Here is a 16,382-nt window from a genome sequence, read left to right on the forward strand (position 1 = left end):
ATTCTCCTCACCCTGCTGAGGGACAACCAGCCCTGCGGCACAGAGCACTCGTTTAGAACCATCATTCTCTTTTTACTCTCTCTCTGTTTCGTTCCCTCACTCTCTATCTATACATGTCACTCAGAGGCTCTGCAGAGGCCACTGCATTACAGCACCACAGAATGGTGGTGGTGGACTAATGTTGTATGATGCTTTATTGGAAATTTGCTGTGGAGCTTTTATTAAGCAACAAGCATGGATTATAACGCGAGCCTTATTTATTCACAGGTAAAAATATATTCATAATCATTTTGTGTATGTATGTGATGTACTTTATAGGGGAAATAAATATTTCATGCTTTATATCACAATCGCTTTGAATTATTCTCTTAGGCAAAAACCTCTGTAAATTAGTTAATAATTACTGTGAAACTAACAGTTAATTATGTAATACTTTAGTATTTCCGTGAGAACTCCATTGGCAGATCAAGTGGATAAAATGATGTCAGACATTCTCTTTTTAATTTTTTTTTCCCAGTTATACCTCAGTGAATACACATCGTTTTAATTTCAGCACTGTCAAGATGTACAGAGGGGAAAAAATGCACTTCTTTTATGGCCCCATAAAGAAGACGTCACAAGCAGCAGTAAGCCTCGAAGACACGTTTTGACATTCATTGTGTCATTGGCCATACTCCATTACCCGTGTGATCAGGAAGTTTGCCTCATGAGAAACGGCTCCAGGGGGGCAGGTCAATGTCATTTATTCTGCCTCAGAGCCATAAAAGCAGCGATGCATACATCCTTAAGCATCCAGAGAGCAGCTAGCAGGTCGGCCCTTGTCTTAGCTCAGAATATAATCATGGGGCTGTAGTGTGGCACACACTGTGGAGTGTGAGAGCACTGATTGACTCAGAATTGGATGTGTGAAGGGAGGATAATCAGCTGGCAATGTGAGGTGATGACATTCAGTCATATGAGTATACTGAGAGCCCCGAACTGAGGCTGATTTTCTCCGCTCCCCTATTGGCAGTATCAACACCTCATCTGCTGCATAGTGAGCTGTGAGCAATAGACCATAAGGCACTATTTTCTACCAGTCTTAATCCCTATTCAGTTCTCAAAGGAAATGGTAATTAGCTGATGAGTTGAATAAGGTGTGTTAGAGTGGGGTACACTGAATGAAACACTAGGATTTGGATTTAGTTGAACATTAAGTTCAAAACACATACAGCATTAAAGGGTTACAAAACTGTACAGGCTTAATATCAGTATCTGCAGGTAGCAGAATCATCAGGATCAAAACATGTTTTGATTTGACCAATATTCAGTGCCTTATATATTGAACTGTATTTCTTTGCAATGGGAGGGCAATTTAGTTCTATTTTATACAATTTATATGGTTTTTTTGCAGTTTCGGCAGATATATTCATTAAAAATCTGACATTGATATTGTCTCAACCAGCATTTATTGGGGTGTGCCTACCAGTGTTAACATTTTGGCAAATACATTTCTATTTTGGTGCTTCTGTCAAGGGCAACAGCCTCCTACTTAATTACATAGGAGAGTGCTACAGTTACAAACCACGATTTACGCTGACACGCTCCCACTCTCATGCTGTGTGCGTGTATATTCAAATAGACTTTAAGATCCAATGTGAGACCCAATGTGAGAACTTAAGGTCTAAGGTCAGTCTACCTGTCTGTGCCACTGGGCTGAGTCAGCATGCTGGCTGTGTTCCTGAGGGAAGGAGACTGCCGCAAGTTATTAGGCCAGATCAATTAGCCCTCAAGCAGATGCTGGCCACCTCCTCTCACTGCTAATAGCCAAGCAGACAGTGGATTGAACATGGGTATTGACTTAGCATAATTACCTTTCTGTGAATGAACACAGCCAGGAGGAAGGTGGAAGGGATCAGCATTGAAAAACAAGGCGTTTATTGTTGGTGTTTACCCCTTAAGAAGCTCCTTAAGGCAGGACTGGGTCTTTAATGTGACACTGATAAATTACTGGACACTGAAGGATTCAGGTCTTCCCCCACTATATGAAATCACTAATACTGAAGCAGACTTTGGCTGAATTTGACTATGTAAAAGAATAGCAAGTTTACTATTGGTAAAACAGCTTTCTGTGTTTTGACTCTTTGCAGGGATTTCCTCAGATGTTCACAACTGAAACAAGCTGGCATGGTTGAAATTATATGCAGAGTACCACTTTTGTTCAGAAATGCAAAGAGAAAGTGAGTTTGTTTGTGTCAAAGCTGTGTTCTCATCTGGGAGTCATTAGTAAGATGATGCAATGTGTGTTGGGTTACCTGGCTACCACTAACACTCAGGTAGATAATGTAAATATGAGTGAATGAGGGCCATGTTTTTTTAATAATATGGAAATATGATTTAGGGATATTAGCCTTCTTTTGGTAACACAACAGATATTAATATTTAATAATATATAAAATCAATATCAATGCATTTATTATATAATATATACAATATACATTTTATCAACATTTGTTTTGTAGTTATGTGGAGTAACCTTTACAGTTATACAGTGATTTTATAATCCATGTCTTTCGGTCTCGAGCTTGGTTCAATGTAATTCACTCATTGTTACTGTCCATTAGATGGAGCTGTGGTATATTGAATGTAAAAATTGTGTGTGTGTGTGTGTGTGTGTGTGTGTGTGTGTTTAATGGTTTGGCAGGGATAATGTGAGAAAAACAGCTAATCTGTCTTTATTCTCCAGAGAATATCACATTGCGTGCCTGTTTTTATCATTGCCTGTGCTAGAACATTAATAGGAGTCCAACTTAATAAGGCACCAACTGTGTGACTCACAGGCAAATATTTTACACCACTCTCGCAAATAAAACTTAAAATACATGGGGGCTTATTAGGATCTGGGTTGTACTCAATTGCAGCTGTCTATACACACACACATACACACACAAACATACACACACACACACACACACACAAACACACACATACGCACACACACACACATACACACACACATACGCACACACACACACACACACACACATATATATATATATATATTTGTTTACTTTTGTCTATTAAGGGTTTATAGTATGACTGATTGGTATTTTTATTTGTTCACTGGCCCTTTAAATGGTGGAGCCTTCAGGCTGCTCCTGCCCACCTCCCTCACAATGTGGATGATGTCACTGTGGCTTCCCCAAACCTGGACAAATGATGTGAGGTCTTTCAGTGAGGCTTTACAATCTCTCTCTCTCTCTCTCTCTCTCTCTCTCTCTCTCTCTCTCTCTCTCTCCCTCTCTCTCTCTCTCTCTCCCTCTCTGCATCTGAGTCTCTCGTTCTGTATCTATGTTCCTCACTCTTCACAGAGTTGCTGCAGCTGAAGGAACTTGTCCCCTCTCTCTCTCTCTCTCTCTCTCTCTCTCTCTCTCTCTCTCTCTCCAGCAGAGATGTAGGCTTTATCTTCCAAACTTTTGCATCACATAGTATTTGTAACCTTTCCATCTCATTTTTCCTCCTTTCTATCTACTTCTCCATGGATCATTGTCCTCCTCTTCTTTGACCTCCTGCGCTCCTTCCTGCCGGGGTTTTCCTCCGTTGCAGTTTGCTGGCCTCCAAATCTCTTTCTTTTTTCAATTGCTGGGCACCCTCAGCGGCTGGACCATGGCCATGAAGGAGACGGTCTTGCCCATTAGCGAGGTGTCTGGGTGCCCCTCTTTCCCAGAGGTGATTGAATTGAACGTGGGTGGCCAGGTGTATGTAACCAAGCGGGCCACACTGCTGAGCATACCGGACACACCTCTGCACTCCATGTTTGCACGCCGGGCACCTCGTGAGCTGCCCCGTGACAGCCGTGGCCGCTTCTTTATTGACCGCGATGGCTTCCTCTTCCGCTATGTGTTGGACTTCTTACGTGACCGGCAACTAGTGCTACCCGAACACTTCCCTGAGCGCGAGCGACTGCAGCGTGAAGCTGAGCACTTCCAACTGGGTGAGCTTCTCAGGCTGCTGGGGCCAAGGGTTGCCAAGCAAGGATCACTCAACGATGAGGGTTGCCAGAGCGACATTGAAGAGAGTTCACAGAGCAGCGAACTTCAGCTCGGACGCACCACTGGATCTGGGGCTGCTTCTGTCCCATCTTCATCGTCTTTTGGACAGGACAAAAGATCAGGGTTTATCACCATAGGCTACCGAGGTTCTTACACCATGGTAAGGGACAACCAGACAGATGCGAAATTCCGGCGTGTGGCCAGGATCATGGTGTGTGGCCGCATTGTCCTGGCTAAGGAAGTGTTCGGAGACACTCTGAACGAGAGCCGTGACCCAGATCGGCCTCCGGAGAAGTACACCTCACGCTTCTACCTGAAATTCACCCACCTGGAGCAAGCCTTTGACCGGCTAAGCGAGGCAGGCTTTAGCATGGTTGCCTGCAACTCTACAGGAACAGCCGCCTTTGTCAACCAGTACAGGGATGACAAGATCTGGAGCAGCTACACGGAATACATCTTTTTCCGTAAGTATTTGATTAGTGTTAAACGTTAAATTGTTCACAAACTTTATTTAATGCCATTATGTTAGTTTATAATAATAGCCTATATAGAACCCTAACCCTAACTCCAACCTCAGATAAGTCCTAACTCCAACCTCTCTCTCTCTCTCTCTGTCCTGTCAATGCTTTAACTTTTGCATATACACGGGATCCCTGAGAATATGTTGTACTTTGGTGCATGTGAATCGGGTGTGATAATTGGAGCACTTTGTGCCTCAGGCCTGAATGAGTGAATGTAGATAGAAGCCCAAAAAATTGCACCAGCATCCCACACACATGTAGTTGCACTATGAGCCATTGCTTATGCTATAAGATGTGAGTAAATAGTAATACTCAAGTCATCTTTTGTTGTTATCATACTGGGTTTGCTTGGTAGATGAAAGATTTTTTAAAGTTGCAGTCTATAATTTCCTCATTTTCAGTAAAGTTTAACATGGGACATATGTTTTTTAACTTATTGCAGTCTAGTCAGGAGCAACCAGTCACCAATTAGAAGTTATATAACCAGAAAAACACAATTAAGTTGCAGTCTAGCACACTGCATTCAATCTTTAAAAAAAAAAAAAGAAAGAAAAAAAAACTTAAACATAATTTAAGGGAAACAAATAATTATAAATTTTAAGCACTGTTTTGATCAGAAAAAATCAAATAAGATGTTTTCTCCAAATTAATTAAGATTAATTCAAAGCTTTATGTATGCCATTCATCGTGGAGGTAAGTGTCCTCTAGCACCCAGGTACTGCTGTACATCTGAAATGTAGCCTGTGATATGATTTGCAGGTGCAGTGATCCAAGCCTGTAATTAAGGCTTATTTGGTTCCGGTGAGACAGTTTATCTGGATTTTTCTTCTGGATAAATCTGTAATCTCGGGTACTACAGGTTTCAGACTGTGTGTATTTGTCTATATACACATATAAACACACACACACACACGCACACACAGACACACACACACACATATTCCAGTGTTTGTGGAATTAGAGCATGGAAGAAATGCACTGATAAAGGTGCAGGTGATTGACAAGAGGAGGCACAGCTGTGGTCTTCAGCAAATTAATTGAAATTTTTGCTCTATTCTCACCACTGTACAGCTTAGATAATAAGGCATGTTTGTATAAGGGAACATGTATGTGTATGCCTTAAGGGATGCCTAATGTCTCTCTCTCTCTCTCTCTCTCTCTCTCTCTACAGTTTCTCTCTCGCTCTTTCTCTACATTCTCTCTCTCTCTATCTCTAAATTCTCTTTTTCTACATTCTCTCTCTTTCTCTCTCTCACCCTCTCTACAATTTCTCTCTCGCTCTCTCTACATTCTCTTTCTCTCTCTACATTCTCTTTCTCTCTCTACATTCTCTCTCTATCTCTACATTCTCTTTCTCTACATTCTCTCTCTACATACTCTCTCTCTCTCTCTCTCTCTCTCTCTCTCTCTCTCTCTCTCTCTCTCCACTCTCTCTCACTGTCTGTCTTTTTTAAGCTTGCAAATAGTGCTCCCTTCTTGCCACCTTATGCCCATTATCTCATACCATTCTCTGTCAGTCAGTATTGTAAAGAGATCCAGTACTCTGGTTGTATCGGCAGAGATAGGGACAAGAGGGAGCCAAAGCATGGAAAGAAAAAGATCTGAAGAGGGAGAGAGGGAGAGGGAGAGTGGGATGAAGTTGAGGTATGAAGACACAGTGACGAGGAGCAGATCTCTAAGGAAAAAAGCTGAAAAGGAGAGAAAAGATCAATAATGGTCCAGTGGAAGATGGAAGAGAAAGATAGAGAGAGCAGAGCGGAATAGAGAAGGGCATCAGTAGGTACGGCTAAAAATCATAGTATATTCTCACAAGTCAGTGAAATCTATATATTTAAATGGTGGGAAAAAACAGATTTTCAAACTTTAGTAAAAGCATAATAAATGTATATCTTGAAGAGATGTTTATGTTGTCATTGAATAACAGGAGGGAGTAAACTGGAGGAGAAAGGGAACAAAACAGCAAACAAAAATAATATTGGTCAATATATTTTCATATCTTAATTAATGAAAAATTAATAATATAAAATAATTATTGTTAATTACAATATAAACTCTGGCAAATCAAATCCTTTCAGAGATGCCAGCTGAACTATAATAAAGTCCCTTTACTTCACCATACATTAAAAAGAGAATGTCTACAATTGTGGGGAACTGCAGTTCTCTCTGGTTTGTTTACGTTCAGAAGCTCATTATCTTTGAAGGTGGTATGGTACATTTGAGGAAAAAACAACTCTTGTTTGTACAAGTTGAACTTGTCTGTAAGATTTTATACAACCTTTGTATTGCAACCGCAACTAACTTGTTAATCAAGTTGTTTCATTTTGTAGCACTTTTGCTCTTGAATTTCATGCAGTTAGCACTCTCCTAAATTTAGAGTGGGTTCCTACCTAAGTATTCTTATTCTGGTGTACTATACAAACATGGTCTTACTATAAAGAAAGAAAACAACAAAAAAATAACGATGTAGAAATTTTCCACTGCCACAGTCTAGTACACTTGGGTGGTTTTCTTAAATACAGTGACTAAAGCTGATAATTAACTGGCTAATCAAAGCTTGGAGAAAGAAATCAGCAAACTCCTGGACACTAGCGTGGTGACCATTGTATTCCCTGCTGAGCTGGTCTACCTTGATGTTATTCAATTTAGTATTTTTCATTAGTACTGTTTATGTATTACAACCTCTCAGTAAAATGACAGCTCATTAAATACGGTTTACTTTGTTTAAGACCTTATTTGATAATAACATTTACAACAGTAAAACTGAATGTTGGAATCAGCCGAAATTTTAAGTAAACACGTGTATTTGACTTTCCTTATTTGGAAATAGTATGGGTGCAGCTGTAGACTAATATTTAGAGAATACCAAACCGAACATGTTAGTGGCATAACTATACACCCCAGTTCCAGAAATGTTTGGAAGCTTTGTAAAATGCAAAAATATAAAAATCTTTTATTTGTTCATTCTCTTGAACCTATAATTTAACTGACAAAAGATACTTGATTTTCTGTTATAAAAATATCAAGAAAATGTTAATTTGATTTACAACACATTTTCACAAATCTGAAATGTGGAATCATTTGATGACAGCACATTTTTCCACTGCCTTTTGGACCATGTGGTATCTGTTCTGCTTTGAGTTGATGTCCGGTTTTCTCCTTGTGTTACAGAGTTTTAGGTTTCATTTGGTAAATGACTGTAAGTACGTTTAAGCTCAGGTGGCTATATTTACCATAGCAGTATGAGGGTTTCTCATGCAGTATCGTCTGAAGGCTTAAAGGTCACAGATCCTTGATTTCCTGAAATTGACAATAATATAAATGGTAGTTGGTGATAGACCTAATTGCTTTGCAGTTCCATTTCAACTGTTTGACAACACTTTCACAAAGAATGAACGAAGCACATTATCTAAAAACATTTGAATTAAGTAGATCAAATTTTATTATCACGTTTGGTTGAGAGAGAGTGAGAGAGAGAGTCTCAGCAGGATGGTGACCAGTCACTGGAAGCAGTAGCCACATGGCTTGTTGACAGACTTGTCATCAGAGTTTAATGTGATATTCATTTGCCTCATGGGAGCCCCCTACACTCCTCATCCACATCTATGCCCTATCAGTGTAAAGATGGCTGTCCAGGGAGCTCAGATGAAGGTGACAGACATCCTTCAGCATGTCAGAGGTAGTTAGGACATAGGATAATCACAAAACAACAACAAAATTTTACCCTAATTAAGAAGAGAAATATACAGGGGCTAAAGCTGAATAATCAACCAGTGTCCCACTTCAATTTCACTTTCGGCTTTATGTTTGAAAAGAAAATCCAGATTAAATATTTCATTGAAAGTTTTATAAGCAGCAAGAGTCTTAAGCTTAAGAAGTTCTCTATTTGACACTGTTTTTGCAAATTTCCTCTTATCTGCAGAGCAGCACAGTGAATATTTGCTCTCTAATCTTTGGGCTTTACAAAATAACATAGAAACTAATGTTAATATAACGTTAGAATGTAAAATAACGTTAGAAATATGCATCGATACTTTGCTGGTAACTTGGAAAATTGAGAATGAATTAAACCTATTGAACCAGCGGGCATTTGGGTTTAAATGGGGGTTCAAGGAGCTGGAGGTTTACTGCAACTGTGTCATTTTAGTGCATAGAGAAACATAAAATAGATGAACAAAATTTGCTTTTCCATCATGTAAAATAAGGCTGAACTTTCTTAAATTTTCTGTAATAATGTATGGTGGAACAGCTGATTAAAACTGGAGCAGGTTTTAACTCATCAGTGCTCTGTATTGGATCTTTTTAGTTTCTGCCTTTATTAATGCAATGTATAATAGAACAGAATTTGTATATATATATATATGTAAAGATGTAAAATAGCTTAATATGTGTTATACGGTCAGAAGCATGCCAGGATCATTGGGTGCAATGCAGTACCCAAGTGCATTTGATTTTAAGTGATTTTATCGTATTCACAGTTTGTCAACACATGGATTACACCTAGATTTTATATGATTAAATGGATTTGGAACATGATCCAATCACAAAAAAGTGATGAAACAGCCAATGCTTGTGTGAACTGATTAATTTAAAGATAATTGCACCTAATAGCTTCAGCTAATATTAACTTTGGTTAAACATCTACTGAGGTGGCCATTACAATGAGTGCTGTAGACCATGACTGGGAACTGCTGGGTTGTTTGTTTCAATAACAGCAGAGGAACACACACAGGAAGTGAACTATAGCCCAAATCGCTTCAGATATTAAATTCACTTCAAATAGGAAAATTAGTTTCATATATGCTAACATGTTTCAAGTGGGGAACCAATGGGAAAAGGTTTAAAATAGCATAACATGCTTCAAGTCTGTAAAATTATTCCCTATCCACAGCCTAATTTGCTTATTTGCAATGCCTTTTCCTATTTGAATTACGTATGTTTACCTATTTGAAGCACATTGGTTCTTTGCAGTGCATTTTCCTGTTTGAAGCATTCTGAAACTTCTTGACTATCATAAAGGACAAGTATGGCAGAGTAGAATGCACGAGATTAGGAGCAAAAATGGATGCTATACTCCAGTACGAGCACAGCACAAGGAGAGCATCATCAGTGGGTGGGTACAGGGGGCTTGTACATTGACTCACTAATTTGTATATTGTGGCATGTTACCATTATTTGGTACAGAGACACATCATCTGCGCCTATAGCACATTTGAAAGTGAGGGTATCAGAAAAGTGGTATTGTGCAGTCTTTATTAAAGACAGATAGATTCTTTACCATTTCAGGCTATACATTTTTTTAAATTATTTAATTTGTTGATTTTTTTTAAACAAGCGATATGTTTTAGTATGTGTGCATGTGCATGTGCATGGGTGTCTTGGTAGTGTATCGTCATCTCTCATTATTATTCCTGTTGAGTGACTGACTGGTTCGTGTGGGTGAGCCTTATGTCTCTCAGGGCGAATCTAAACTCTGATTGCATCTCTGTCAGGGGAGACTGACAAATAAATCCCTGTCATCCGTTAGACATGTTCATCCTCCAAGTCCCTTACAAAAACGACTGCAGTCGTGCAGCCAGTTTAAACCCAGGAGGTGCTCTCTGGTACTCATCACCACAACCGTCCTCAAAAGTCAGTGACCTTGTCTGTTTTCATTCCCTCCTTTGGTGTTGTGCCATTGCCAATATCTCCTATCTAACAAAATAAATCGAGATGTAGAATTTGCTGTGCTTGTTGACAATTTCTGATTGCCATAATCACAAAAGGACATTGGGGGAAATAGTCGTTTTGCCAACCTCAATAGTAACCTCCAGCATTTCTTACCAGGTGTAATCAGTCTTATCAAATGACTCTGCACTCTAAAAAAATAAGCATATGTTGCACTGTTCCTCACAACATACCTCATGTACAAACATTTAAAAAACAATCTATTTAAGTCTTTGTAAGTCGGGACTAAAGAGACAGAAGGGTGGGTCAAGGTTATGGATCTAAGAGTAAGGAATATTCATGAGAATTGATCCAGCTTTTCAAAGCCTGTTAACTTGTCCAGTTGTTACAGTGGCAAAATTGATGTGTCGACATAAATAATGTAGCTGGATATTGATGCACCCATTACACACAGTGCCTGATGATCCTTGGTCAAATGTCAGAAAAATTGTCACTGTGGTGATACTTTTTGCTGTCAGTATGAGGTACCCCCAAGGGTATATATTCCGTACTTTTAATTAAGGAACATGTACCTTGTTCTATTATAATTATACACTTATAAACTATTTATTTCATACACCCCATTTCATCTCCAGGACTTTATTCTGTACATTTATTCTACACAGTTCAGTAATGAAATCTTACAAATTTCACCTCTCTTTCAGGAGATGAGAATGTAATGCACCTATAGGGAACACAACTGTGCTTTAACACTACTGTTGTACCTTTAAATGTACATTTAAACTGTTTGTACCTTTAATGAAAATAATGTACCTTTACCATACCGATGAATTGCTTACTTACGGAGAGAGCTTAGTTGTGAGTTATGCCAGCTTACTGCAGGTTTACAGTACATTTTTGATGAAAGGCTCAATAGTAACTTCTTTTTTTAAACATTATTATTGACTAAGCACTATTAAAGTTGCACACTACATAGTTTATCAGAGAATTATGATATTAAATTAATATTAATCTTACACAGACTTCTAAGTTATCTATAGCCAAGAGTTGTCACTGCATTATATGAACAAATGTTTCTGGATGAAGTCTATTCATCCAACAAATTTTATCATTCAGCAATTAAATATATTTATAGGTGGTTTATACCCCTGTGCTGGAGTAAGACTTACTCCTCTGGGAAGGTTTACGTAAGATTTTAGAACATTTCTGTGATAGTTTGATAGGATTTAACTGCAAGAACCTTAGTAAGTGAAATATTTATTAAAGCACTAATTGTAAGGAGAACTACAAATTTTGGACATCATTTACAGTGAATGTCAGTGCAATTTATAAGTGTGAACTAAATATGTTGCCTTGGGCAATTCTGGGCATAGTTTTCAAAAGAAAGGGACCCGAATCACTCTAAGCATATTTTTTGCAGCACTTTGTACCCTTTTCTGCTGCAGCACACAGTTTGTTTGACAGTTTTATGACAGCAACACAAATATGAGTGACAAAATGCAAAAAAAATAACTCACACATTTGTGAAAGGAAGAGATGTCCCTCATGTTAAATATTTCGTTATAAATAGACATAGTGACATATTTAAACAGAGGAGAAGAAGAGAAACCTATATTTTAATGGTGGGGAAGTTATACTTAAGTAAACTTAGTTGTGGAACATTCTACAGCATTTTATGTACATATCGTAGAGCTGTAACCTGTACTATATTGAAACATATCTGTACCAAAATTAATGAAAATTTAATGCAATATAATTTTAAGTTTGAATTTAATTTTACAATCAAACATGCAGGTTTGAGCTCAAAATTAAATTATTACTGAATATTTCAAATTCATAACATTTTTAATTTGGTATTCTTCTATAGATATTTTAATTACACAGAAATTTGATTGCTTTATGATTGTCTTTATTAAAATGAAAATGCATTTAACAATTTGAATTAACTTATTTAATGTGATCGTTGTTTCAAAATGATAATTAAAATATTCATCAAATATCTCTTTGCACTTACGCAGTGAAAATGTGTTTGAAATGGAATTTTCAAACTCAACTCCACGCTAGAAAGAAAAAATTTTAAACGTTAAAGGGGAAACAGCACCGCTCCGATTTGCAATAGCATCACCCCTACTGCACTCTAAAAATTCTTATGATAAACTAAACTAAATCTAACTAAAAACATGTTGGCAAAATAGTTACATTAGCAGAGGGGTGAAGATGAGTAATAGATCCACTTGTGATGATTAATTTTTTCATATATGACTCAAGTTTATTAATATACTTGATAAATACAAGGCTCTCAGTTTAGGGTGTATGGGTGGAACATTTAAATTCAGATTTAGAATTACATTGCCATTTTGTTTATTACAAGTTCATATTTATTTTTATACTAATATGCTTAGTCCAGATTATTTCAATGGCAGAGGGCTCCAAAAAAACACTAATCAAAACCACTGGTTTCAGAGAAGACTAGAAACTGTCATCATCTCTGATAGGAATGATAAAACCCACCTGAGTCAGAGTCATTCTCTGCATTTCCCTCGAGCTATGAATATTCAGCTAGTAAAAATTCACTGTGACATGGGTGCAGATGATAAAGAATGCCCTACTCTAGAAGTGTAGATACCACGGGTGCAGAGTATTGTCTCTGGGCCTAAAGGAAACACCGAAACAGCACAAGACAAGAGTTAAGACTGCTGCTCTGTGTCCTCTCCAGGGAGACATGAATTATTCATAGGACACACACTGACATTGTATTATATTGATATTTATGAGCAGCTCTGTAGCCTTATCTACGTCTACATGAGAGTATGGCAGGTATTGTTATGCCAATATGTCTTTTTAGAAGAGTGCATTAGTTTGAATGACTGTTCTCAGTGCACTAAAAAAGACATGAATGTACATGTAACTGGCGTGAAGGGACGTGCGAGTTATTGAAATGGTAAATATGACTACAAATATATATAATAAGAATATGTAAACTAATCTTTGTGTGCTTATATGAAACTATTTTTAATTGGTGATAAGATACATAAGCCTTTAATATGTAATGTGCATTTAAATGTCTCTCAGGTCCTCACATGTTGTTTTTATGAGTTCATGCCTGAATAAGCCATAATTCATTTTTAAACAACATTTTTCGTTTTATTCTAATGAATCTCTAATGACGTTACTTTGTTTCTAACTGCAAATAAATATGGTAAACTCAAGCAATCTTCAATATATACTTGCAGTGACAGCAACAGTGGCTGCACCTTTGACTTTATTTAACCACATTATGTCTTGTTTTAAGTTTTTCATTTCTCTGTTGGTTTGCTGTTTGTCATTTTATTTATTGTACTCCTTTGAGTACCATCTTGGAATTCTTCTATGCCACCGTTACTGATTTTACGCATCAGTGCTCTGTTTGGCTTGTAAATGATAGTTCAGTATTCATATCATTTTAAAACAGGTGCTGTAAATAGCTGAAAGCTGCAATGTTTCAACATTTTTATTCAAAGACTACTTAGTTGAGTAGGCAGAGTAAAGCATGCAAGCAGCTTGGCTTCTGACTGGAGCTATGTGTGGCATAAATGTCAGTCAGTAAAAATAATAAAAAACAAATCTTAACTTTAAAAATTGTTACTATTAATATACATATTTATTCATTATCTGTAACCGCTTATCCAGTTCAGGGTCACGGTGGGCGAAGGCGGGAACACACCCTGGATGGGGCACCAAGTCTTCACAGGGCAACACACACACTCACGGACACTTTTGAGTCGCCAATCCTTCCAACGTGTGTTTTTGGACTGTGGGAGGAAACTGGAGCACCTGGTGGAAACCCACGCAGACACAGGGAGAACACACCACACTCCTCACAGACAGTCACCCAGAGCAGGAATCGAACCCACAACCTACAGGTCCCTGGAGCTGTGTGACTGCGACACTACCTGCTGCACCACCGTGCCACCCCCAACATACATATTGAATTACCTATATATGGACTGACTGGAATTATTTGAAAGATTTGATTTTCTTTGATATGGGATGTTTAATTGCCTAATGCCGTCTCTCAAGCACAATTCTAATTCATAACTCTAATGAAATGTATTAGCTAAACCCATCTTTTTAAAAACCAAATAATGGAAAGTGGCCTTAAAGGAGTGAGGGCAGGCAGAAGAATTTCTCTCTTCCTCTCGTTATTAGGCATGCAGAGATAAAATAAATCCCATGAGGCTGCAGTCTTCAGAGCTCTACTTTCAACTTGCCGGCTTGATGCAGTGATGTAATTGGACATTAAAAATATTTGCACAATCAGAGTTATTCATGACAAGACAGCAAAATCCTGTGATAGTCTGCCTTCTGTGCATGCTCTTCACCTTCTGTTTAACTGTGCTTTCCTCACCAACAAGTAACTAGAAAGGTCATGCCTGCTCTAGTATCCTGGGACAACAGCATAAAACTTGGAACAAAGACAGTAAAAAAAACTGCAGTGCTAGATATGCTACAGCCACAGAGCCTACAAAAGAACATTTGTCCTTGTGGGATTAAAAGCTGGTGTCATCAGTCTTATCATCTGAGTACTGCAGACTGCAGTGTCTATCTCTTCACAAGAGCAGAGTCAGTTTCTGGAGATGCAACCCTTCTGAGTAGTGTCACATCTACCTGCTGTAGCTGCAGTATCAATGGCTTTTAAAGGAAATACTATCATTTGCCTTGTAGTTAAGGTACAGTATGGTATTTTGACTGTTTTCTAGGACTCTGTGTCATTTGATTCATAATGCAACAAGCTATTTTTCAAATTTTATTGACAAAACAATATCTCTTGGGATTTCCTCTGAATGGTAAACTAGCTGGTAATACAAGTATTAATCTATTACAATATATTATTATAAATGTTTATATGAAGCAGTTTATTGATTTATTCTGTTTTGCTCTCTGTAGGTAAAACATGCTCAAAGGGTCCATCTTGGCCTCATTGTGTGATTCAGTTTCTTATGATACTTTCCCTTATTGAGTGCCTATAATTTAAGTAAGACTACAGTCATCAGAACTCTGATTAAAATGGAATAATATTTTATTATTCACAGGCCAAATTCACCATGACCATTATTATTATTATTCACCATGACCATCCGCCTTATGTTGGTAGTATGCTGTGAAAATGAGAGGTGATCCTTTTCCGAATTGTCTGGACAGAGCCTAGATACTGCTGTGAAAGAGGACATTTAAAAAAAAATATCAAGATTTATTTTCATGCACTTCAAACATGTATTCATTATGACAGTGTCAGTGGGGAAAATATAAGAAAATGTAGGAGAGGAAGGTAGTGGGTGGATTTGCTTCTGAGAAAGAATTCAGTTTTTATGATAAAAAATGTAATATGTAGTCATGTGAATTATCGGCTACTGTGAAAGGCAATCTATGAAAAGGTATACAAGTTATAAAGGTATTTTTGTTTAGTATAGAAATAATAAAAATAAATAATTAAAAAAAAAACATGTTGCGGTACATCAGAATTACAGTTTCTCTATTAAGGATATTTATGAAGCAGTTACACAATATGAAATAAGGATATCTTATTAAAAACTTTGAAATTGAGTGGTTCAGCAGGTAGTGTCGCAGTCACACAGCTCCAGGGACCTGGAGGTTGTAGGTTCAAGTCCCGCTCCAGGTGACTGTCTGTGAGAAGTTTAGGGTGTTCTCCCTGTGTCCGCGTGGAACAAATGTGTATTTTTAAGTTGTATCAAGCATTAATTGAATTAGTAAACACTTAAATTAAATGTGTATCCATACTTCTGACATTTGAGTTTATGGACTTAAAAACATTAAGGAAACTGACTGCCTTAACTTATTTTTAGTTCTGCTATTAAATATTTATTTATTTACTCATTCATTCTGGCAAACACTCATACAACTTGGATTTATATTTTTTAACTATTTCTTTAGCTTCCTAAGATTTTGTAGAATACTGCTCATTAAATCTCCACCCGACCACCCTGTTGTAGACAGTTTATCTGAGCTGTAGATTGCATATAATTACTTGTTGAGGCTTACAACTTAATCATGAAACTGCTGTAGACAGCATTTTCCGTTAACAGAATACACTTTGTGTTTATGTGACAAAAGTGATAGAACATGATGAAAGATGAGAAAGAAATTATGAGAAAACAGAGTTCAATAG

General features: G+C 37.6%; 1 protein-coding gene across 2 annotated transcripts in view; it reads left to right on the forward strand.

The window, feature by feature from the left end:
• Window positions 1-16,382, forward strand: part of kctd8 (potassium channel tetramerization domain containing 8) — a 29,981-nt gene that overhangs the window by 1,466 nt on the left and 12,133 nt on the right. For both annotated transcript variants that reach the window (XM_066649165.1, XM_066649164.1), the window contains exons 3-6: window positions 125-267; window positions 518-626; window positions 2,130-2,219; window positions 3,586-4,495. In XM_066649165.1, the coding sequence (XP_066505262.1) occupies window positions 2,181-2,219; window positions 3,586-4,495 (949 nt within the window). In that variant the 5' untranslated portion in view covers window positions 125-267; window positions 518-626; window positions 2,130-2,180. The remainder of the gene's footprint in view (window positions 1-124; window positions 268-517; window positions 627-2,129; window positions 2,220-3,585; window positions 4,496-16,382) is intronic.

Source organism: Hoplias malabaricus, chromosome 17 (assembly GCF_029633855.1).
Source record: "Hoplias malabaricus isolate fHopMal1 chromosome 17, fHopMal1.hap1, whole genome shotgun sequence".
Classification (NCBI taxonomy): Eukaryota; Metazoa; Chordata; class Actinopteri; order Characiformes; family Erythrinidae; genus Hoplias; species Hoplias malabaricus.